Source organism: Neodiprion lecontei, chromosome 6, assembly GCF_021901455.1.
Source record: "Neodiprion lecontei isolate iyNeoLeco1 chromosome 6, iyNeoLeco1.1, whole genome shotgun sequence".
Classification (NCBI taxonomy): domain Eukaryota; kingdom Metazoa; phylum Arthropoda; class Insecta; order Hymenoptera; family Diprionidae; genus Neodiprion; species Neodiprion lecontei.
In genome coordinates this window covers 9,829,880-9,854,208 of record NC_060265.1, presented here as the reverse complement: position 1 = coordinate 9,854,208, position 24,329 = coordinate 9,829,880, and the positions used below count along the sequence as shown (strand labels likewise).

The window sequence follows — 24,329 nt, the reverse complement described above, 5'->3', positions numbered from 1 at the left end:
GACGTAGGATGTCATCATATTTGGTGAGTACAATTGATTTGATAATACCGTTTCATTTACTGGTGCATGAAATCCGAAACCCGACTCAGCTTACGCAATTTTCCAGCAGAGGCTGCGAATTTTTTCTTTATTTGAGCGATGGCCAGTTACGTTTTTAAAAGAATCGAGGAATCGTCACAGGGGATACTCAAAATTTATCCCTGCTGATAAATATCGTAACTGGTTATTTATTTAAGAAGATTGTAGTGCAGAAACTTATTTGTCAGAGACTAGAAACTCATTGGATGAACTAGCGAGGTGAAAACTTGAATAGAAATAGTCAAAGGCGTCCGGTTTCAAATAAGCTGGATTTTTGGTTTTGAATTCCTAGCTGCTGTGATCAAAGTAGCGCGAATGGAAAAGCTCGAGTGTCCAATGCCGCCAAACTTTCTCTATGAAACTTCCGCGAACGTTTGCTTCGAACGTACACAGCTGGAAACATCACGTTGCCTGTGTAGTATTTTCTTCATCGTTAGAACGGCAGGGATGGACTTTGAGAATCATAGCTCGTGAACATAAAATGACGACTGACTCTACGTTTCTGCAGTAAAGAAATTAAACAAAGAAACAATATTGCGTTCAAACGGTTGAATTGTTTTCGAATTCTGATCTACGAATCGAGGATTTATTATCCGGGAAGTTTAGTCGCGGACGGTGAAACCGCAAAGACCAGGGAGACTCGGAGAGTGATTAATAACTCGGCGTGGATACCGCGGGTCCGAAACTTTGTGCTTTATCAGTTAACTTTTCGCCGAAGCCTGCAGGAGTGCCTGTATGCACCGAGAGTATACGAGATATCGATGTACCATCTGCGCTAATTAATTCAGTTAATTACTAATAAAATTTTATACTTTTCCCTGCATAATCTGGAGTCCACACCAACGCCCATTATTCTGTCCCCTCCCGACGCCTGACTGCGGTACCGACAAATGAAATTATGGAATTACTGACATAGTTATGCTCCCCGGAGTTCGATATATTCAATATCGCTTCGTCGCGTCGTCGCTTCCACAGCTTATGCATTATTCTGAATTAATGCGGCTAAAAATGCAGTGTCAAGTTGTAAAAAAATGTGGACAATTAATCTCTATCACGGCGTGCGATAATTGTTCGGAATTAAATCAGGAGCTTTGGAATTCGGGTCATCAGTCGGGTATAATGGTTCAGAATTTTGATGTATGATGAACCAAAGTGTTCGCAGTACAGAGAAGACCGAAGGAATGCGTCTAAAGTCGACGATGTGAAAATATTTCGAGATAAAATAATCGGATCGTAAATTCTTTGGGTGTCTCTCCGGGTAGTTATGAATTGCAATTAATTCTCCCCGGCTAGCCCCCAAAGTGGTGTAATTAATTTCCGGAGCCGAGAGCCAGAGCGGGGCATCCACTACTCGGTCGGATATCAGCGTCTGTGTAGATTCTGTACGTAGGCACAGCCGATGGAAAGTACTTTTTTCTCAAAGAATTCGAGGTTTGTGTAGAATTCTCGAATGAACGTCAGTCAAAGATTTGACGTTTAGGCGCTGAGGGAAGCCCTCCTCGGAAAGCTATGAATATTTTATTATTAAATAAAGTAACAGGCTAAAGTTACAAAGAAACATTCATTCAACAATAAATCTAACACTTGCATTTAAGTATTAGATGAAGCTTTCAACGTGAAAGAAAGCAAAGAAAGGTCGTAACGGTGGGGAAAATTTAGTTTAAATTCCATAGCGCAGGTAATATCCATTCATAATATTCACTCTATCATTTTGACCTGTGACACCGAGAATTCTACACATAATATTCAAAATAAGATCCAGAAATCATTTAACAGTTTGGAGGATTCGTTGCAGCGAAGCGTGGTGGCTTGGTTTTGTGACCCGCTCTCATCATCTCGTTCTTCTGCCACATCTTCTTCTTCTTTACTTCGTTCTTCTCGCGTTCATCTGCAGCCTCGTTTCAACGGTTATGTAATTGAAATATCGCCCAATTATTTCGCGATAAACAGCGGTTTAGAACAGTTTGTCGGGACGGTTGTTCCCGAGTTAGTTGTCTAGACGGTAAACCTGACGTCGCTCGTAAGCCTTGCGCGTCGAGCTTCGCGGACGGATCTCGAAAGGTGCGGAGAGTGTGGCGAGGGGATGGCAAAGTGGCTGAGAGCGCCATTCATCATCTCGGTTAATGTTAATTTGTTGGCGTACAAGTGGCTCTGATGCCAGCTGTAAGGCAATTTACACGGAGCTGCCCTCCGACTTTACCGGCATCTCTCTTCGGCACGGGCACGCCCTCCACTCCATCCCGCTACCCCCTCGTTTTAACTTCTTCTTCTTCTTTTTCTTCTTCTTCTACCTTCCCGTCCGATTTCATAGCCATCTTGAATGTTTCTGACTCGGGCGTTGGATTCAACTTCGCGGTCAGACGAGGAAACCTTGAAGTTAATTCTTTGGCATTGAACGGTATTTTTCGTCAATATTGCGGGGTGGGGCCAATTTTCACTGACCCAATTAGACTCACCTAAAAAAAAATGCAGTTCGAAAAACCTGGGGTGGAAAAAATATTTTTTTCTCTTTCAATACTGTTTCTTGAAGAAAGTTGAAAAGTGTTTATTTTTAGATTATATGTGTTTATTAAGTATTGAGAAAACGACAAAATAACCGATCGACATTAAAATAATGTGTTACAGTAACTAGGTAAAGTAATAAACATGAGCGTGAACTCATTCGTAGTATATCATGAACACTTACTGGACAAAAACTGTAGTAGCTCACTTCCAAAGACCAAAAATTGTTCATAGTGTGCTTTGATTTATGCACTAGAATATAGATTAATAGTTAATAAAATAATCAGAATCTTTCTAATTTTATGTTCAATGATGCTAAACAAAAATGCAATGATTAACGCTTTGCAAATATGTAACGAATTAAACCCAATTTTATGTGGGTTTTATAACGAAAAACCAAAAAAACACGGTTTTTTTTGTGGGATCTGTGTTAAAAAAAAAACTGGATTTTTACCCACCTTGCAATGTTGACAGCGTCACTTATCAACTCGTTGAATGTATCGAAATTAACCGAACCGTTAATGATTCTTGTCTCACCCAAAGACGGGATCAGTACCACGTGAATTTGATTTTCTCCTTTTCCACAAATGACAGAATATTTGAGGTAACTATTGAAGCGAATCATGTTTCGTCGAGTGTATTTGAAGGCTTGGAATGGAGCAAATTACCGTGTATCCACTTACGGAATGAATGTAACCCGTAAACTAGCCGGGTTTATTCTTGCTACTGAAGTTTAACAATGAATTAATTGGGTTCATTAGGCATCAGCTAAATGTAACAGGCACTCGGTTAGCTGATCCTCTATGTTCTGCTTATTTACATTAGTCAAAGATATTCAAGACTTACAGAATATATCATCTAAGATGGATTACATCAATACACAGTATACGGTTACAAGAGACTTGAGTGGTTTTGTGGGTTTGATGATACAGCAGAATTTTTCACAATCGTTATCCGATCGATTTATTTTTTTCGTTATTCTAAATGTGGGTTTATTGCACTTGATCGCAATTCTTATTTTTTAGTAAATCACGTTGGCATTATTTTCGAAAACACTGTGAAATTCATTGTAATTGGTGAATATTTCAAAGGAAATTATTCGATCATTGTTCATTTGGTTTTAAATCGGTTGTTGGTCTCATTTCGGTTCTTAGCGTCTAGCTAACTTTTTTAAGATGAAATTTTAAACACAGAAATAGAGGAAATAATTTCAAAACACATCTTTTGAACGAGCAGTTTCTAAGAAAGCGCGAATGTCTGCCAACGTTTCGACACTTTTTCATTCAATCTTAAATATCTATATGGCAGCAAAATCTAGAGATTTTTTTTCCGAAGAGTTTCAGTTCGTAATATTTGATATCAGGCCACCGATAAAATTGCAATCTAATGACAGCTCGAGCAATTTGCTGAAAACTTCTCATTCCTCAATTTCTTAGCAATTATCATCCAGTCGTTCCGTTCATTAATTTTTGTTAGTTAGTCAGAAGAGTAGAAGATTTCCCTTAAAATATATCACAATCCAAGTAAACGTTTGTTTCCCTTTTTACCGAATTCGAATCTTATTACACCGAGAAAACAATTTACTTCGAGATGATCGGGCTTGGTAAATACTATGAATTTACAAATGTGTAAAACGGACACGGTGTCAAATATTCTGACAGTAGTTAAAATTCATCCCCAACAAGTAAATAGTCGAGATGCTTCGTTACATTCAAACGCTTTCTCTCATCGCGAATCTCGTATAATGAACACGCATACTTACCTGCATAGACGTGGCGTTTCTTACTCAAAGCGTTGAAGTGAGTATCGGATCGTCTCTGAGACGAATTTTTCTTAAGGTCTGAGGGATGAATTTTTCCTCGACTTGTAGACGGGGTGCAAGGCATATATATACATACACACGCAATATATAGGTACGCTCGACGATAAAAGTTGGCCCGCACTAACTCTGGGTAAGAGTATAATGTAGCAGGGCTGAACGGTGGTTGGGACTGGAGGTGGGGGAGAGAAGCCCCCGACAAAATTACAATTTTGGGGTGTAATTCCGCGTAGAGAAATGGCGCCACATACCAAGGAGTTGGGCATGACAGGGGGGCTCGGAAGTGGGGGAGAGATTTATCAACAGCTCATTTCGTACTAACTAGACGCAGGTTATGTGGGAACTCGAAGGATATTACATCACCCTCGCAATGATGGCGTGGGGTGCATTAAATTGCATCCCCCATCCCGGCGCTTCCTCGTTTTCCAACCGCAAAAAAACTCCACGGATCACTTATTTTTGCGAAGAATTACCCTAGCGTTGAGGGAAAAAAAACTTTATTATCGGCGCGAACACTTTTAAATATTGATACTCGCGTCTCTGTGTAGTTGATAAAATATTCACTATCCCTATTCGTAATTACATCTTTATTTCATACTACGTTTCATAACTTTTACGTATATCGCGGACGAAAGAAAACATTTATTCTCGTACCGTACAGTGAATTGCGAACTTTTCTCGAGGGAAAATAAACGATTTTTGCCAACAATCTCGCTCAACGATTCATTGATTCATTTCTTTCGCATTTTTTAGATCGAATCTTTTCATACAAGGTGACGACAGGCGCTTTATTGTCACACAAATGGCTCCACTCATTATGTCAGACATAATTGTTTTGATCGCGGGTTAGCAGCCCTCAATGCACGAGGGGCTGAGGAGCGCTCGCCAAGGAGGGGCGGGGGGGAAGGGAGACGCATTCTTAGGGGTATCAGCCACCGCTGTTTGTTGCAAACACTTTTCAACCCTCTCCGGCAGCCTTGAGAGGCAACTTGCAGGACATTGTAAACTGCGTCTAATACTTTCGCAGGATAGCCAGTCCACAAAGGCTTAAGCTTGTGTATTTTAGTGCTGGAGTCACTTTAGCGGATCAAAAAGTCTCCGTCTGAGGGGACTGCAGCGCTTACATTCCGTCAAACTCAGTTCAAGGGTTGGCGATGCATCGAAAGCGCGTGTAAAGCGTGAACAGAGCTTGATATAACATAATCGTGACTTTACAGCCCGGTGAGCCTGAAGATTAGACGAACTGCAGCTTTCCCGACTCGTTAATCTCATCGTTAGCTGGAGTAGCAGGTAATCAACTGACTTAACTTGGCAGACCTTGAAGCCTTGGATAGATTCTATTTCGGGACTGTAGTTGAGGGCTGCGATGTAATTGCGGTTGAATAGTGAACAGAACGAAAGGTTCGCCTTATCGGAGAGAGTATGAGATTTTATTGAAAATTGTGGTACACTTTGGAAACGATCAGTTTCAAAAGTTTGTCCTTTGATGCTGGAGGGAGCTTGGGCTTGTGTCGGTGTATACGTAAAGCTTCGATGTACGAAGTTGCGGTTATGGATAGTTCAAGTGTTGCGGAAGTTGAAGTATTGCGATAAAGTCACATTTGCTGTTAAAAGCTTCACGAGATTTCTCGACAAACTTGCTACCGCCTTTCGAGCAAATATTATTTTTTTACCATTCGAACGTAAGCAATAACGATAAAACCACTTTTCGCTAACTTCCTCTTTCGAGAACTTTCCGTCTCTAACGCGTTCCTTTTCCAACTGATCAGAATAAGTGGCATCTTCCAGTCTGCGAACAAGGTTCTAAAACATCTTGAAATCGTGACGGACCCCGATAATCCAGGGAGAATCGGAAACCGTCAGGGAATATTATTCGCCTCGAAAAGTTGGAGAAAAGTTGAGCAACAAATAGTCGCATACTCTCATCTATTGGGAAATTTATCTCTCATTATCGAGCATGGGTATCGAGATTTAACGTTCAAATTAAATTAACGATGACGGTATAAGTTGGCTGAAATTGTTTGAAATATTTCGAATCGGTTATAGAAGAAGTGAAATTTCAGCTGGTTAAAGTAAGGCCAGAATTGGAATCCAGGCATCTTTTTGCTGGTCTGATCTTACGACGTTCAATTTTCTTGACCTTTTCTCGGCCGTTTCCGATTTTTTTTTTTTTTTTCTTTTTTTCCAACCCATGGAGAAGGTTGTCTATGGGCAAGGCTGCCGGACGGTGACCGTCGGGTCAAATCTCGAATAGCCCGGCAGGTATCGGCTGTCCCGTTTCACTATAGGCGTCTACTCAATGTAGCAAGCGATGCACTAATTCGTATTTAAAGCTTTATTGGACGCGCCCGTACCGGTACGACAATTTCACGGTTCACAGAATTCTGCCAGCCAGCCGGAGCCCGCCTGCTGCCGCCCTCCCATCTGTGGATATTGCATAGCCATGGGTGCTGCGGGGTGTCGTACAACCCTTGCGCCCATAGAATGTCCTTCCGTAAATTGACAGTGTCCGGGGACCTGGGCCTTCGAATTCAATGAGCTTCCTTTAAGCTTATGTGTTTCTATTTTTCACTCTGTCTAACTATTTTATCCGTTTAAGGTTTTGGCTAATATTTTTTTTTTTTTACATGAGCTTTTGCGATGTACAAAAAGTGACAAAAATTAACGTGTTTCCTTTGAAGTCTTCTTTGAAATTTCTTGAAAACCAAATTCAGTAATCTGGAACTTTTCAGAGTTGTTGAAAAGAAATTAGAAAACTGTGAGGTACGCTAGAGTAAAATTTCAGGAATGGTCAGTTGTTACTTTTTTTTTTTAACAAAATGAATATTTTCTTTTAATTCCAAACTGATGAAACCGTTGCCGAGAAGATCAATGCTTGTTTTCTGAAAATCTTTGAAATCGAGTACTGTCAAAACCCATTTTTTTTTTTTTTGTCAAACGCGCATATCCGCGAAGAGAAAGAACTCTTTCAGAACCTAAGAACTATAGGAAATCTAGCATTAAGTGAATAAAAAAACTAACGAACAGGTTTGCGAATTGCTCAATTTTAGAGTCGTTTTTTTTTGCAGAGTTAGTTCCAGAAAGAAATGTTCGCTAAAAAAAAAAATTTATTTCGAAGAATGTGCAAGCTGCTGTGAAGAGATTTCTTGAAGTGATCTTTACTTTTTGTTGTTGTCAGTGTAAAACTTGGCTCTGTGACTGTTTTTATATGTTTAGTTCACTCTCTGTTTCGTAAGCGACTGGACTTTGCAGTACGTTAGAGCTATGCATGTAGAAAAACCAAGCTAATGAATCTCCATCAAAGTTAATAAGTTTCCATCGAGAAAGTTTTTGTTTTTAGCTTCCATATTGCAGCGGATTTTCTTATACCTACCTATACTGTAGAGATAAGTAGATACACAGACAGAAACAGAATATGAAAAACGAAAGATGAAACAAGGAAAGTGAGAAATTGCCTGGTAATTTTTTTCATTCCTTTAAATCGACTAGACGGATGGGCACTACGGACTAAGTTTGTTATTAGCCAAGGAGAGAGAGAGAGAGAGAGAAGAGTGAAGAGTACAATCTTTCCCGACGCGATGCTGGGAGGCATTTTTCATCTCGTACTCATTTTTTATTCACGGCTTGCTAATTCTCGATCCCCCTGCACCACCCGACTCTTCCTCTCTTCCCTCGTCGCTCACCTTTCCCGTTTTAAACTCGCTTTACGTTCATGAGCTTGTTTTTGTTTCGTTCTTGCAGGATGCAATTTTAATCCGGTATTGCGCAATTGGCTACCTTCTCGTCAGAACCACGCGCTTCAAGGGGGTTACTACTGAGCAAGATTGCTTTTTATGTCAGTTAGGCGTCAAAACTGATGCCCCGAGAGTTACTCGTCTCTCACTCTTATCACGAAACACGGAGCATCGTTTGATTATTTATTCGTTCACTGATCAATTTCCCATCCTCGTTTCTCTCACGTTTCCGAATCACTTATTATTGCACAATCAGCCGAATGTGACATGCGTAAACCTAGCTCTTTATAATTCACCATCTTTTTCATGTTTCTTTTCCAAGTCTTCACGTTTTATTCTCATCGGATAATTTCGTTCAGGTAAAATAATTTGAGGTCCCATTTCCGAAGGAAGCCAGACGAGGTTATGATTTGTGCGAAACGGATGATTATACCTACCGTGACGCATCACCGTGCGCTTATAATTGCTCACACAACTTTCGGGATAAAAAATGAAACGACTCCGCAAGGGAGGGAGTCGGGCTTTTCATGGGAACTGGGATTTATTATCATTTTTATTATTATACATAATAATGTATGTATTAAGAAAGGAAAGAAGTGACGAAGGTCTAAATTATTCCCTTTAGCAATCGTTGGACGTCGTATGCTACATAAATAAAAAGTTTAATATTCACGTTTTTCCGCCCCGGAGTTTCTTGAAGGGATATTGTAATGATGTAAGTCAATCTTGTACATCAGCATTTCCGTTTCAAGTAAGGATTATGAGCGCTTCGTTAACCTAATAGAATAAGAATTAAAAAAAAAAAATTAATGGTAAAACCCAAAAAAAAAAAGAACGGAAAGTTGAAAAAAATTAATTTCATATTTCCTTTTCTTCTTTTCATCTTCATTTCCATCTTCAGAAAATTAGTTACGCAGCTTTATCCATATTTATTATTACATTCGAACGTAATGTGTATTTAAATATACTGGGACAGGCAAGCACAGATTCATTCGGCATAACGGTAACCGCATACCATTTTTTTTATCTTTATATTTTTATTGATATACAAGATATACAGCGCTTCACAGCGTCGGCGACTTTACTACATACACAATGGTACACATGGAGCTTTCTCACAATTTTCACTCACCTCATCTTTTCTTCAATTGTTTTATACTTCAAATCTGTTTTTATTATTCTTTCTTTTGCTCGCGTATTTATTACGGCAGGGTTAACAACAATAACAATAATAATAATAATTGCAATAATGGTAATAAATAATAATTGATAATAATAATAAACATGGTAACGATGACAAGCAGTATGAGCAAAAGAGAAACCCGCAATGTAGACGTATGGCCGTTGAAAAAATTGCGTGCTTTATCCTTTGCGTTGATTTTTTCTTCCTGCCGTGTCGCTGTAATTCTACATTGTACGATATTGTGATAAATGGAAGAAATGGCTCTTGCAATATTTCAATGTAGGCAACAGAGCTACTGTACTTCTTTTTTTTTTCTTTTCTTTTGAGGTAAAGTAATGGTTATGAAACATAAACGACGTGTCAGCATTTTTCACTTGCTAATTACAGTATACACAGGTATAATATCTGTGAGAAAGAAAAAAAACACTGCGAATATTGACTGTACGGCCTTCAAATTAATTTTTTTACATACTTTTTTTCAATTTTGGTCTCTGGCAATACGCACGTGTACTTTTTCGGTAACTTTACAATGTTATATGTAGCTGTTGTGCTCTATGTTTGTAACATTGTCAGTATTTAGATGTTGTTTTCCTGGGAATATTTCTTTTTATTTCGTTCATTTCTTTTTCACTCGATTTTAATCAATTTACAATTCATGTTGCATACGTCGGTTTTAAGGGGTTCTTTTTATGATTTTTCAAATTGCTTTGGCCATTCTCTTACCTGTGGGAATTTTTCATTTTATTTTATTTCTTTTACCGGTGATTGATTTTTGATTCTTTTACGTATAGGAAGGATCGTTTTACGCGTACGGTTGTCTTCTCGAAATACACATCATTTTACATACGTTACACTTTAATGCACCGTAGAGACTCTTAAAATCTTATTGCTATGTACATGTGTGTTTCAGAAAAGGTTGCTCTGATTTCACGAGAAATTATTATTTGTAATACGAATATCGATTTGAACCAAATTAGAGAGAATAGAGTAACAATTGACATTCGGAAATATTAAATTCACAGGGCAAACTTATACCCGTGGAGGAAAAAAATAATTCAGAGAAACGTGATTATTTTGACATTTCTTGAAGTATTGTACAAAAGCTGAGTGTAAACCGTGGTTAAAATAACAAAAATAAAATTTTCCTACAAAAATCGACACTTGACCTTTTAAGAAAGGTACGTCAGAGCTTACATTACGTGTATCATTTTCGTACCACACCCTTACAGGCACGTGGCCACTACAATTTTTTTTTTCATTGCAAGTATAAATCGTCAAATACTTTTGTCAGTGTTTGTATTCTTTTTTTGTATGTACGTGTTTCTTCTGGTTTGTTTCGAGGGTAAAAAGCAAAAGAAAAGAAAAGGAAAAACTATCGACATACAGCGTCGTCGGCGCGACAAGAACCTTCGGGTCTTGCGAGGAACAATTTACCCGTTTCACAAGCGCAGAGCTGATAAGCCGGCGGTTCTTTTTGACGACTTGACGAGTGTTGATCCTCTGAAATGCCTCCTGAATTTGGTTTCGCAGTCTGAAGACCTTTCAGGAAAATGGAAGCTGCGTCCATCTTCACGATTCCCGTAACGCTTTCCAACTTCATGTCAGACAGACACGAAGCTGTCACGTTCCCCGCTTGCGATTCAATAGTTATTCTTTGGGGTGCGTTTATGTTCAGCGATCTCGTTGACGACTCCAGTCTGCAGAATTTAAAAAACGGAAGTTGGATTAACTTTCTTATTCCTCGAGTGTAAACTGTTGGCTACGTTTTCTATTCATGGAGATTTTTAATTTATAATTAATCAGAAGAGGGATTATCACCTCCGAAGAAGGTGGTTATCGGGAAGATGGATGAAAAAACGAAGGAATGAACATAAAAATTGCCCGGCGAAACGAATAACCGAGGAGGTAATCCAGTCGGTTGAACGTAACAAAGCGATTCGTCGACGAGTAGTGGGTAGTGAGGAGTAAGAAGCGTAACAATAATCGATTCACTCGTGGAACAAACGATTGCAAAACCCTAGCCGGGACGATATTTCATATCTGGCGTAAATCCAATCCTATGAATATAATTTTCCGCTCTAGGAAAGTTTTATTATAATCGTAAATCCATTTGCAAATTACTACTAGCTAGCTACTATCGATAACTGATCGGCGAATAACATTGCCTACGCCAATCGGTATAATGTAGAATTGTCTTGCTTCGATATCTGCAACGCTTGCACAATTGGTGAGATTGAAAAAGAAATATTGTAACAAAAAGGTGAGAAATCGATCCCATAAACGAAAACGTTCAAGATTCCTGATACTCATACGCAACTCAAGTATTTGACCATCATTACCAATCATTGATTTCTTTCTTAACGTAGATGTAATTGTATAAAAAATTACCGACTAATTTACTCACCGGGTATCTTACAATTTGCAGTTTATCGATAATTTGATTTCAGTTTTCGTCAAAGTTTTTATAACTTTCCATGGAAAGAGCACTTACGTTGTACGATGAACCGAGGAAAGTTTGATGGGGATATTTTTCTTACACTAAGATTTCAGTTTCAGTCGTTCGAAGTGTTTGATAAAAATTTCCACCCGTTCGCCAAGTATAACATGTTGAAACTTCAGTTCTAACCTACACAGGTTCTGCGATTTTCACCTCAGACAGTCAAGTTGGGGATGAATTTCGGCTATCCCTAAGCCCCGAGGTCTACTGAATATTATTGAGCCGCGGCCTTTCTCGTTGAGGTTTCTAACGGTGTGGGGAGGGTGTGTATATGTAAAGACGAAATGACACGCGTCGTTACCTCAAATCGTGACCAGATTCCGCTCTAACCAATGGAGTTTGGACGCTTCCTTGGAACACAGCACCGCCCACACCTGTTACTCGGAGCGTTTCAGCCCCGACGACGACCTGCTTGCTGTCCACGGAAAATAGGACTACTCCTTGAGGGTCCGTGACGCGAAAACCCTTAGAGACACAGTCGAGCCACTCCTCGCCTGCGGCGTAACAAAAGTCGAATCATTGGTCACGGATTATAAGCGGAATGTAAAATGATGGAAAGCTTGGAATTAGTTGAAACATTTTTGATGTGATGATTACATTTTTAAAGTGAAGTTCATGTGATGGATCATGGAAAAACTTGTTTAGCACCAGCCCTCTATTATTACTTCTTCATGTTCTAGTAATTCCGAATAAAGGTTAACTTGAATTTGAAATCAGTGACTCAGAAAGTTCTTGGAGACCAAGTTTCGTAAAAAAAAAATTGCTTGAAGCTTTTGAAAAGTTTGAAAAAAACTCTTGCAGAACGAGTTACTTGTTCAAGTGGTGCTTATCTTTTCGAAACCGCTAGAATATGAAAGGATCATAATGGAGGGTTGGTTTTACATGTAACCCAAACCATGGAATTTTACGAGGTTGACGAAATGCATGCACTCTGAAGCCAAGTTTTTAGAATAGTTTGCTTGTATCGGTGATTCGTTGAGTAAACAACTCAGGTTTTCTCGGATTCCGATACTCTGTAAGAATATGATGCATGCACGGTTGCGTATGGCCTCAATCTTGTTTATTATCTAAAACGTGCTAGTTTTGAGCATCTTTACAATTATTACGGCCTTAAATGAAGATTGAGGATAATTTTCACCACGGATCTTTCGGTCAAGCTATTCATGTCCATCCATATTTGTGGCCTCTTACCTAACGTGAACCTGGCCAGCAAACGTCCTTCGCGAGACCTAGCCGAAGCGGTGAAGTTGTTCCATGATTCCAGAATCAAGTTTCTCCCTTTTGGCGATCTGACCGAAGAGGCAACAAGCGCGTCCAGAATAGTGGCTTGTCCTTTGAGTTCCAGCCCGCCAGGAACAACCTTCAGAGAACCGATTCCCTCCTGAAAAAACAGAACAACCAAAGCATGGAAGTGAACGGCTTGTTCAGGGGTTGGGAAATGTTGATAACATCGGGATCGCGGGGACTTGATCTTTTTTTTATATAAACATTATTTCCCGAAATCATCATCGCCGTGGTGGGATCATTGACCAAGGTTGACAGGGCCCGTCTCTCCTTTCGAGGGTAAAATTTTTTTCGCGCGTGGCTTCGGAGACTTTGTTCGTCTTTCCGTGGGAAAACGAGAGATGTGTTTTGCGTCGTCTATATTGGTTTCCAATGATTGGCCACTCGATCGGAAGCAATTGCCACGAGCGTGATCCTGAACCTGGTGGCTGCCACCCGGTTCTACCCCTACCTGGTAAACACGGCCCCTTTATACCTTTGGGCATTCTCATCCTTGCCACTCTATTTTCCCTTGGTACAATGCTGCGGGTTGATCGCGATGCGGAAATTCCGGAACTGGCGGCACTCGGTGTGAGTGTCACTGTTACTACAGGTTGTACCAGTCAACTTGAAAACCAAAGCAAATAACATGCAGCGAAGCGGCACTCGGAGGGCGGGGGGATTCCTGCTCGATTAGCTCAATTGTTCAGAAAATGATACCGCCGCTCTCTTTGTTCTACTTAACGTTATCATAAAGTTAATGGCCTACCGGTAGTTGTCCCTTCTATTGTGTATCCGGGGATATTTAAACCTCGTTCCGTTACGGCTACTACTGTATTATCGTTGCCGGGTCACTGATATACGATTCGAAATCGGCGCTTGAAATCAACATTATATTATTCAAGACGTCGAAAAATTTTGGCCGAAGTAATTCGTGCTGATTGATCGTTGATTTTCACTTTTTTCCATCGAATTCGTTAATCGGAGATTTGGTGCTCGATCAATTTTCTTGTCTTGTTTAATTTTCCGCCTGAATTAGGTGGTGACACTAGGCTGCCAGCAATAATCGACGGGAGAGACCCTTGAAATTGGAATTTACGAGAGACCCACGTGACGTGCGCTAGAAACGAGCTAATTTACCACAGCTAATAATAATTTTCACTTCCATCATCATAATTCAAATCCGTAGAACGGTTATAGCTGCGTTACGATGGTCCGGACATAAATGCGCGCTCCAATAATTATTAAAATTTATTATCGTTTCAGCTATTTCGGTTCCCGGGCTTAGCCGGGAACTTCACGGCCTTACGGAGTTAGAATTTATCAATTTCGAACGAGGTGCGTTCTTCTCTCCCACGAAGGTAATTTAACAAACTCCCATCCGTGACGAACCTTTGATTGTTAATATTTTTCACGCATAGGTTTACTTTTTCTTTCGTTGCATCAAACGTACGTACTCTTGTATTCATTTTAAAATTTGGAAAGACGCGTTCCAACCCGAAGCACTTATTAAATGCGATGGATTCTGATGTGAGTGTATAAACGGTGTTTCGTGGAGTCATAGATGATTAATTACGTGAAACAAACAGCGAACGCAACGATGAAATAGGATTACACCTACGGATCTCGGGTCGAGAGGTTGGCCTATCAATCCAAAAATGAGCCTGACTGCGCAGCGTCGTAGCAACTCGAGCCCGTGAAAATACGGTATTGCGTCGTAAATATATCCTCGCGTTATACCGTAGAATCGGATTTCGCAATGTAACACGTTGCCTTTTTACTACAACGATCCAGAGAACTGGTTTTTTTCTCCTCCCACCGAACCGTGCGCCACTCCAAATATAACCGCGCGCCGCTCCAGGCGCTAACAATAAGACATTCTTGCCCGGCGATTTACAAATCCGTGAAATTGCACGTCTGAGGTTGGCGCGGAGGAAAATACGAAGCATAAGGTAACAACTGCAGGTGCTTTTCTGTTCCCCGCTTCACCTTTCGTTATGGATGGAAAAGCAAAATTTGAATTCGTTCCCCTTATACACGCCGCCGTCGGGTAATCGAATACCTATAATTTTATTTCTAACATCAAATTCTACTACTCGTACCTAACGCTCTTTACTCCGTATCTTGAATAAAACCTTTCGAACAAGGCAAAGGATCGCTAAACCAGGGCCTCGATTCGACGTTGGGCTGTGAAGATAGATGATAAAATTTTACCTCACATCGCGCTATGCTTTCGTTATAAGGAAAAATTAGTAAAGAAATGCAGGGCATAAATATATTTAACGAGATTCATATTTATTCAGTTCACTGAATTTCATATCAACGATATTCTCGCGAACCGTGTTGATTCATATTTTTTTTTAATGTCGAAAATTTGTGGGTTAGTTATAGAATTTTTTTGTCAAAGATATCCAAAAATCTTAAGGCTCGTTTTAGGGAGAAAACTGCGCTGCATCATGATTTTTGTTGAACATTGAACGGAACGCAGCTGAGTGTTTTTAGAGGTAATCCAGAGCGGGCAGCATCCATGCAGGTATATTTATCTGTTTCCGTTGACTTTTGGGAGGCGCCACAAATCAACCGTGCTCTTGGTGCGGTCGACCCTCGGCAAGGGAGGAATTCCCAGTAGGTGTACGGTTCGATTTCAATCGTAAATTACTAAAAACCCCATCCGTTTCGTCCACCATCACTACCACCGTCACTACCACCGACACCACCAACGCAGACGCCCGAAACTTTTGAGCAGGAGAGTTCGAGGTGTGAAACGGCGAGTCCATCATGCGCGTACTTGGGCAGAGATATTTATATCTAATATCATTATGCATACGGCACGTACAACCGTGTGCCTATAATATTGAAAATAATCTCGGGATGTAGCTGACCAGAGACATAATCCCACCTCGCTTCCGTTACCCTCGCACTCCTGCAGCGACATAAAGTGAAATTATACCCGCCTCTGGCGCGTGTGTCTGGGTTTCTCACACAAGATACGACGGGAATGAAAGGGGCAACGGGGCTGGCTGCAAAAGGGGTGACGAGAGCCTGGCCGGATAGCCTCCGAGAGATTAGTCGCAACAGAAGTTAGGGCCGTCTCTGTCCGGTTGAGATAATTATGTGAGGTGCATTAGCGCACTTCGTATCCAAACGGCGGCGTGAGGTGAGCTAGAAATCGGGCCGAAGGGGAAGAGTGGGGTGGGGGTTGGGGGATGCCTCTGTTCCTTCACCTGCTGTCATCCGAGATCCTGCCAAATAAGTTACTTCATTTCGAGAGTATGGTTGAACACTCGGGAACTGCACGGAATTTCGCTACGAGGGATTACCTATTTCTGCTCTATCATGTGTCTGCAGTGACCGTCCGTTGTTCTACGATTGTAGATGTTTCTTTGGAGTGTTAGGGTAGGTTGCATACCGCCTGGAGATGAAACAACTCCCATGAGGGTGTCCATTACGAACATCTTTTTCGGGATACAGCGTGAAGAATTGATTCCAGATGTCTGATCCTTGGAATGTCATTTTGGAAAATTCTGACTCAACCAGTTTCAATTTTAATTCAAAAACTATAATTAATGCTGAAATGGGTGCGGTAAGTTAATGGAAAGAAGGAGAGACAATGAACCGATGTGGGTCACTCTTGCATCGAAGACGATTCCTGGATCAGTATTTAATTAATATACGTGCTTTTAATAACCGTTGTAATCGTTTTGTTTGTGCAATCAATCACGGAGATAAGCTCCGTTTGACTAGGAATTATACGACTTTCTCACATATAATATAAGATGAACGAATGTCCGTTATACGATCATAATTGTGTGTGGATGGAACAAAGGATGGAAGTTCGATTGTTTTTACTACTGGGAGTCTCACTTATACCTGCACATGGGTGCATAGTAATATCCGTGGAGATTCTCAATTTCATTCTTAAATAATATGAAAAGTATATATTTGCTGGTGAAAACGAGGAAATCATAAGGAGGGCGAGCAGCCCGAAGGCATCATTAACGTATATCCTTTCTTATGATATTTTGTGTCTTCTTCTCCCTCATTCATCTCATTCAGACCACCCTCGCCCACCGTTTCCACCCCCGCCCTCGGCCCAGTTCCTTAATATAATAATTTATTGTATTTTTCGCCGTGTAATTAATCTTCGCCCTCGAGCAAAAGGTGGCCAGGCAAAAAGTTTACGCTCTGACCCCGAGAGAGATTTTCTTACCATCCTCTTGCTCCGTTATTTCGATGCTCCACGGTCTTCGAGCCGCCGTAATCGACCAGCCAAACCTCAATTTATCTGTCACCCAAGCTGCCCGAAATATCGGACCGTTTCAAGTGGTATTTGAATCAATCCCGTCACCTTCTTTTCACCACTCGTTCGTTCAACATTTCTATACTTTTTTGCTTTCCTTTCGCAAGAAAGAGAACGAAAAATTTACTCAAATCGACAGTATACTTTGAAGATATTATACGTCAGTATTTCAGTCGTAGACAAATTCTATCAAGAGAGTTTAACTGCTTTTGAGCTCTTTTTTTTTATTTTCATTTTTCTTACGTGTTTTTTTCACAGCAAATATTTTTCTACCCTTGTGTTGTGAACTTTTCGCCCACGCTGACTTTTTCATTCGGTCAATACTTGTAGCTTGGAAGAGGCGAGAATGTATAAGTAAAACAAAAATGTAATAAATACATAAGAAAGAAAACGATACGGTAGGTAGTTGTGACTTGTTGGACGACTAATAACACCCGAGCTTGCGAGTCGCCGTTATGTTTGTAACAGCTGCAGGGAAATATAACATACCTACAAGTGCATACGTACGTTCACGCACACGTAAGGCGTCATAAACTCGTTCGATTTTTAGTACGTGAGTGTGTTGTTTTTTTTCGAACCACAAAGCGACTCCACAGACACGGTTCAACTTTAATAATTGATACGCTGATGTTTATCGACAAATTTATGTTATTCAAGTGAGCAGAGGTTGGCGATATTGAAATGAAAGTTATACTAATAATCGAGTCGACATTTTTGCAACAGTGGAGTTTGATATGCAGAAAAACTGTTCAGAGATCCATTTTCGTTTACTACAGATCTGTGAAAAAAACTAATCTCCGTAATATGTAATTGGAGCTTCAACTCTTGAGAAATTTTTTTATTCCAACCGGTGCTTTGGATAAGCGACTTGCAGCTGTGCAGCGTAAACTTAATAGATTTAGCAACTACGAAGAGAATACTGGAGAAGCGAAGGGTGGTCGTTTTGTCCCATCACTGCGGACAGGGTAAATAGAGTCTTGAGAAGTTGAGGCAGCGTTAGGCCGAGCTTAACGCCTTTGTCCACTCAAAATTCATGGTCTAGACGTCCGCCGACTCTCCTGCTGTTTATATGTATATTGCACTTGAATTCAGGTAGATAATACAGACTCTGTGATATACGGTACGCAATATGGCCGAATAATCTATACCTCTTGGAGGGACTTGGCGTTATAGTATCGATATATGTATAGTGTCTCCAGCACACAGTGACCCCGTTCGTTTCACGAGCTTATACGAGCCAAGTGGGCATGGGGTTCTGCACGCACATCTACGGGTACACGTGTTCCCGCACTCCACTCTCGATCACCTCCACGTAATACCGCAAACCTCTTGTGCTTAGGCATGGGGCCCGTTAAATCTTGATGTCATTGTCCTGCTGACCTGTCGCGTCACTGCACGGACCAGTCATGCACCATGGTCTTGATGACTCACTCGAAGTATGATCGTATAGAAAATCCCACCTACATTGATAGTATCCAACGAATATCGCGTCCTAACCATCACCGAATTACAGTATCAAGTACAATATGGAGGTTTAATTGCTTTCTGTGCTGATATGTAAAACTTGCGTATATCTAAACCCCACCGTATTCACTGGGTCTGTGCTAATCGCTTGCCGGTCTCTGACTAGTCGTTAAAACTCCTACATCTCAACGCATCTATGTTTAACGAGAGTTATGGAGGAGCGGAATATCTACGATTTCAGTTTAACTGCTACGCAAATGCCATGAAGACGCCGCCGCGCCGTAATCTGTTATCTGGCAAGCCCTCATATACTTTGTCCGCTCGGATATGGCCGCGCTCTCCCTTCCTCTCTCTCTCACCCTCTTTACATTCTGCTAAGGTATACCCAATGCTCGCTCACATCATTCAGCTTCCCTTTGACCGGATATCAATTGTTAAGTTTACCTCAGCTCCTCGGATTCTGTAACCTGTACTTGGCAGGCGTTCTGCTCAAGTGCGCAACGCGTAGAGATAGCAGAGAAAGTGTTACATTTTTGCTTTTATACGATTTTTCATTGTTCGATTTGATTTTCACATGCTTGTAAAGTGGTGAATTTTTTCTATCAAGAAAGTCACGTCATGGATAAAAATCGACTTTTTAAGAATATGAAAAGCAGAGTGATCCTTTTTGAACTTTCAACTCCAACTAAAAAGTCAGTATAGCAATATTATATATTGCTGGTTTCGTTTTGAATACGCAATTATTCTTTACACACACACACACACACACATATATATATATTTAGATATACATCGATTGCACATTCATCGTAATAGCGGGCTATTTAGTTGTCTCATTAGGAAGCGTGCTGCAGGTTGAATTGAGGCAGAGATAATTTGTTTATACTCGGCAATAAACGGAAGCTGAATAATTTGAAATTGAATAGAGATGCCGGGAGAGCGAGGCGCAGTTTGTCACCATAGAGGTGGTGGAGGGGGGATAGGGACCGTGTTTCCAGGGCGTTTTACAACGTGTTAGAAGAGATAGAGAGAGAGGGGCGGGGGTGGGGGGGGGGGGAGAGGGAAAGGGAGAGTTTCCCCTATAATATAATCCGTGATTGAGGCTGGTTCAATTTTCAACGTCTGGCATAATCATCGCACCCGTTGTCAGGGTGTTTCGATGTTCGATCATTAAGCCGAGGGAGAGCAAGTGCCGAAGTCCCCCGGGTGAAGACGGATTTACCATATTCTGAGATAAGGTTGAAATTTCACTTCCTCTTTGACAAGGCTGGAATTCAGGTTCCTTGGTATTATTATTACAAGGTGGGACTTAGTTTTAATTAATTTCATCACCGAAACTCCTCGTTGTACAAACTCACCGTGAGGCGGCTAAAAGGCGACGCTTTGTTTCAGACAGAAATAATTTCACCTCAATTATAATGCCCGTCGTACGAATGCAAACGTACGTATGTCTCTTATATTATACATGTTGTATGTATTTAAGTCTGTAACGTAATTCGAGTCGATAATTATTGAACGTAATTATTATTCATTCTTGATGAACCCTTCAGCAACCTGCTTTACACCATGTGTTTAATTCGCCCATTACAGCGGAAGGATGGAAAGATTGATAAGGCTCTATTCGGAGGGTTTCATCGTCCCCTGAAATTTGCACGCTGCTGGATGATGAGATATTTTTCAACCCCTTAGGGAGGTTCGTCACTCGTGAAATACGTTTGCTCTTATAATTCAAAAGAAAAATTCAATCCAAGCATGCCGGAAGATGTCTCTAATGAAGGAGTCAACATCTTTTAGGGAAGACAATCAATTGAATTAATGGGTTGACGAAACAGATTAATTGTCAATAAATAGTGATAAGATTCTTAAAAAAATTAAAGCAAGTCTAATATATATTATAAAATTGTTGCGAAGATTTCAATAAATTTAGGGAACTTGTGCTGAAGACGTAACAAAGTTTTTTAAGTATTGCATTTATTTTTATGGGAGATGAGCTTCTTCGGATGCGGCATAATGAGTTTTTAATTAGATTTACTTGAGAAGCATCTCCCTAAAATACATGAAGGCTTTGAATCAGATGTTTTTTTTATTAAAACCAATAAAGGAGGGTTGTTTTTAAAGAATTTTCGTGTCGTCATCATTAAAGGTGTGGTACATCCTTTTTTTTGAATTCTTCATAACTTTGACGTCTTATCTCAAAACACGTGTTTGTGGAAGTTTTAGAAATCGTTGAAATGTCTCTTGACGTATTGCTTTGTAAAAATTGATCAGATTTTCCAAAAACGGCTGGATCCCATTTATTTAAAATTTGGAAAGACAGTATACCTGTATTACCTTGAACAGTCTATTTTTTTTTTTGAAACGGTCCCAAATTTTTTAAAATCATTATCCTTCTTTGTTGGGTGAATAAAAGAAATCGTAAGTTTTGAACAAACAAACGAATTTCATATTCAAAAGGTTGCATTCCGTTGGGAGAGAAAGCAAAATAATGTATTACGGAAATGAGGACGTATTGAAAAAGCGAAAAGTCATGGTTTTAATCGTTGCTTATCCCTTTTAACCATATTGGATCAGACCGCAAGTAGAGTAACGCGGACATACAATACAAGGATACCTGTAGGTACGTAGAAATCCACAAGAGACGTAAAATATTTCTATGGTCCGCAAGGTGCATGTCGGCTCGACTCAGTTATATACGGGTTGGAGAACAGTGAAAAGTCGAGGATAGAAGAGGAAAACTTTTTAACAATATCAACGGCGAAAAGATTTTCACCACGCTTATTTTCTCTTATTGAATTTACCGAACTTTCTCATACGGAAAATTACTTGTTCCTTTCGGTTGGCGATTGGCAATCGAAAATCTTTCCCCGTTGTACGATAGGCACCGTTCTCTCCGCATCGTCGAGGATATGAGCCGTTTAATCGATCGTTTCCTTCAATCGTTGACACTCATGACCGGCTAAAATCATCGTCGTTGCGCGATGACGATGCAAGGCATGATTGTCGACAAGGAACGAGGCGGACGAGGAGACTGGCAGAGAATCGAGAAAGAGGTACGTCGAGGAGGAGACGCGGTGCAGGAATTACGCTACATTTCCCACGAGGAATCGGGAAGCCGGTTACAGAGCACCGGAGTCCTTACTTACGGATTGATACCCAATTTCCATCGAGTTTAGCCCCTATCGAGGGATCATTGCTCCGGATCGGTGGGGAGGGGAGGGGGAAGAGGAGAAGGTATCAATTTCAAATAAATTCAATAAAATCAAGTGGGAATGATATCAAATATGGGAAGCTGCTTGGCAAGTGATATCCACTCCGCCCCTTTTCCCACAGATATCCAACAGCTTAAAGAAAATACCCTCAATCCGCGGTCATTGCGTCAAAGGGCTTCAAGACGCAACCCATCTATGGGTAAGGGTTTAACTCCTTCGATCTATACATTCGCACATATTTTTTCTCGATATTTTTCAGGGAACGTCGTCGGGATGCTCACACCTTTCGCAATAAAGAAAAAAATGTATGTAAATCGGTGCTTTTGATATTAGTAGAATTTTAGCACAGAGATAGAAAAAGTAATATTCCAATTTCATCCGAATTCCGAAGTGTCAACGTAACTGCTGAGAAATCATATTTTATAAGGTAATATTGCGTATTACTATGGAAAATTTTGTTTGTTCGTTAATGTCACGCCTATTTTTTTGGAATGATTCTCAAACAACATTTTTTTAGACAAAACTCGGAAATAAAAAAATATCTGAGTCATATGTGAATGAGAAGACGCTGCCGTGCGTGGATGAAAAATTATGTTAAAGCTAGAGGTGGGTGAATATTTTTGACATAAAGTTCAGTAAATTTTCATGCGGAGAGCCGTGGAAATTTCATGGAATCATAATAACCCACGCGATTCTTGTTATTTGGCATAATGAAAGAAAGAAAGAGAGAGGAAGAGAGAGAGAGAGAGAGAGGGAGAGGTGGGGTGAGAAAGTAAAAGAGAAGGAGAGTGTTACTCGGGCGAAACTAATTTTAATCCACAAGACAGAAGTCGACTTTAATAGCTGTCCGAAGTTACAAACGGTTTCTCCGTTCCCATCCGCCCGCTCCCTGGATCCTCGATATCACAGCGGCTTTTCAGGAGTTTTATCATAGAATGAGATAAGATGATTTAATAAGCCCGTTTTGTCAAAAAGAACTCGCCTCCCGGGTTGATGTTTACTCTCGAAGATGACCTATGTAAAAAAGAAGGAACAAATGAATGGAAAGAAAAGGAACATTTGTCAAGTCGTTTAGACGTTACAACTTATGCTTGGAACAACACGTTTTTCGAATAAGGTTTCATCTTTTCGTCTTGATAACTCACTTTAAAAGTTCCAAAAAAAAGTTCACTTCCGCAAAGCGTAGCCGACCAGGGGGTAATTTGATCTCTTTTTTCTTGCCTACTACACAAAGCGGATTGGCAAAAATGCGAGAAACAATTTGGCAAAAAAAGATGCGCCTATACACCTACCCACGTATCGCAACTCCGCAAGCGTATAAGTTCGAGGCTTTCGAAGAACTGAACTACACCCCGAATACCTAAATGTATACCTATGTATAGCGGGTTTCACTTGTAGAGAAATTCCATCGCTTACCAGCGGCCCAAGTTTCTCCGGAACTCTTCCTCTCAACTTCTAAAAATACTTGGTGAAACGACTCAGCTCGCTGCGGTGATACGGCCGCGCGTTCAAAAGAGAATCACCGAGCCTATGACTCGCAACATTCTTCCTTGACGTTGCAGGCGTGAAGGAGTGAAATGCGACCGAAGTTTAATACGAGACGGTTTCAGTTCTATTTTAGAAACTTCTTCCGCGGCGCGTCGCTCCTTCGAGTGGTTCTTATAATTTCTGAATCATAATGGGATAAGAGGAGACAGAGAAACTTGAATGTACTCACCGAGCTAAACTCCATGACTTTTAACAGCCAGAGCGTCAGCGCCATGTTCAGTATCACCATCACCATCAACGACAGCACCAAAGAGTACAAACATCTTTTTCTCCATCCGTATACCCCTAATCTAAACCCGCTACAGTTGGTGGTAGACTCGGTATTCCTCGTACTCGTTCCACCCGACGGACCCGCGACTGCGGAATTCGAAACCGTCTGACGAACGATGTTGTTCGACGTTACGGACTCGCTCGACCAATCCACCTGTCCCCTCGGCATTCTGAAAAATAAGAATGTCTATCGTTAATCGTCGATTGCAGTGAGCATGTTTCGACATTATTTGTTCTTGACGAATCGTTTAAAAATATAGGGTACCTTTACCGATTTGCTTGTTTTTTTTTTATTTACGAGGACACGAAGGTGAAGATGGAGTGATTCAAGAATTCGAATAATGGCAGAGCACAGTTTTTGTATGGCAAGGAAAAGGGGAGGAAGAGAGAATTAGCGAATGGACAGTCACAGGGGAAAGCCTGACGTATTGACTGTAGCCGCAAGAGAGAGAGAGATTATAA

At 40.6% G+C, this 24,329-nt stretch overlaps 1 protein-coding gene across 6 annotated transcripts in view; it reads right to left on the bottom strand.

Annotated features, from left to right (window-relative positions):
* Positions 1 to 9,577: 9,577 nt before the first annotated feature.
* Positions 9,578 to 24,329, bottom strand: part of LOC107218386 (delta-sarcoglycan) — a 169,586-nt gene continuing 154,834 nt past the window's right edge. For all 6 annotated transcript variants that reach the window (XM_046744469.1, XM_046744472.1, XM_046744473.1 and 3 more), the window contains 4 exons: positions 23,767 to 24,037; positions 13,005 to 13,194; positions 12,115 to 12,307; positions 9,578 to 11,013 (listed from right to left, as the gene is read on the bottom strand). In XM_046744469.1, coding sequence (XP_046600425.1) covers positions 10,689 to 11,013; positions 12,115 to 12,307; positions 13,005 to 13,194; positions 23,767 to 24,037 — 979 coding nt within the window. In that variant the 3' untranslated portion in view covers positions 9,578 to 10,688. The remainder of the gene's footprint in view (positions 11,014 to 12,114; positions 12,308 to 13,004; positions 13,195 to 23,766; positions 24,038 to 24,329) is intronic.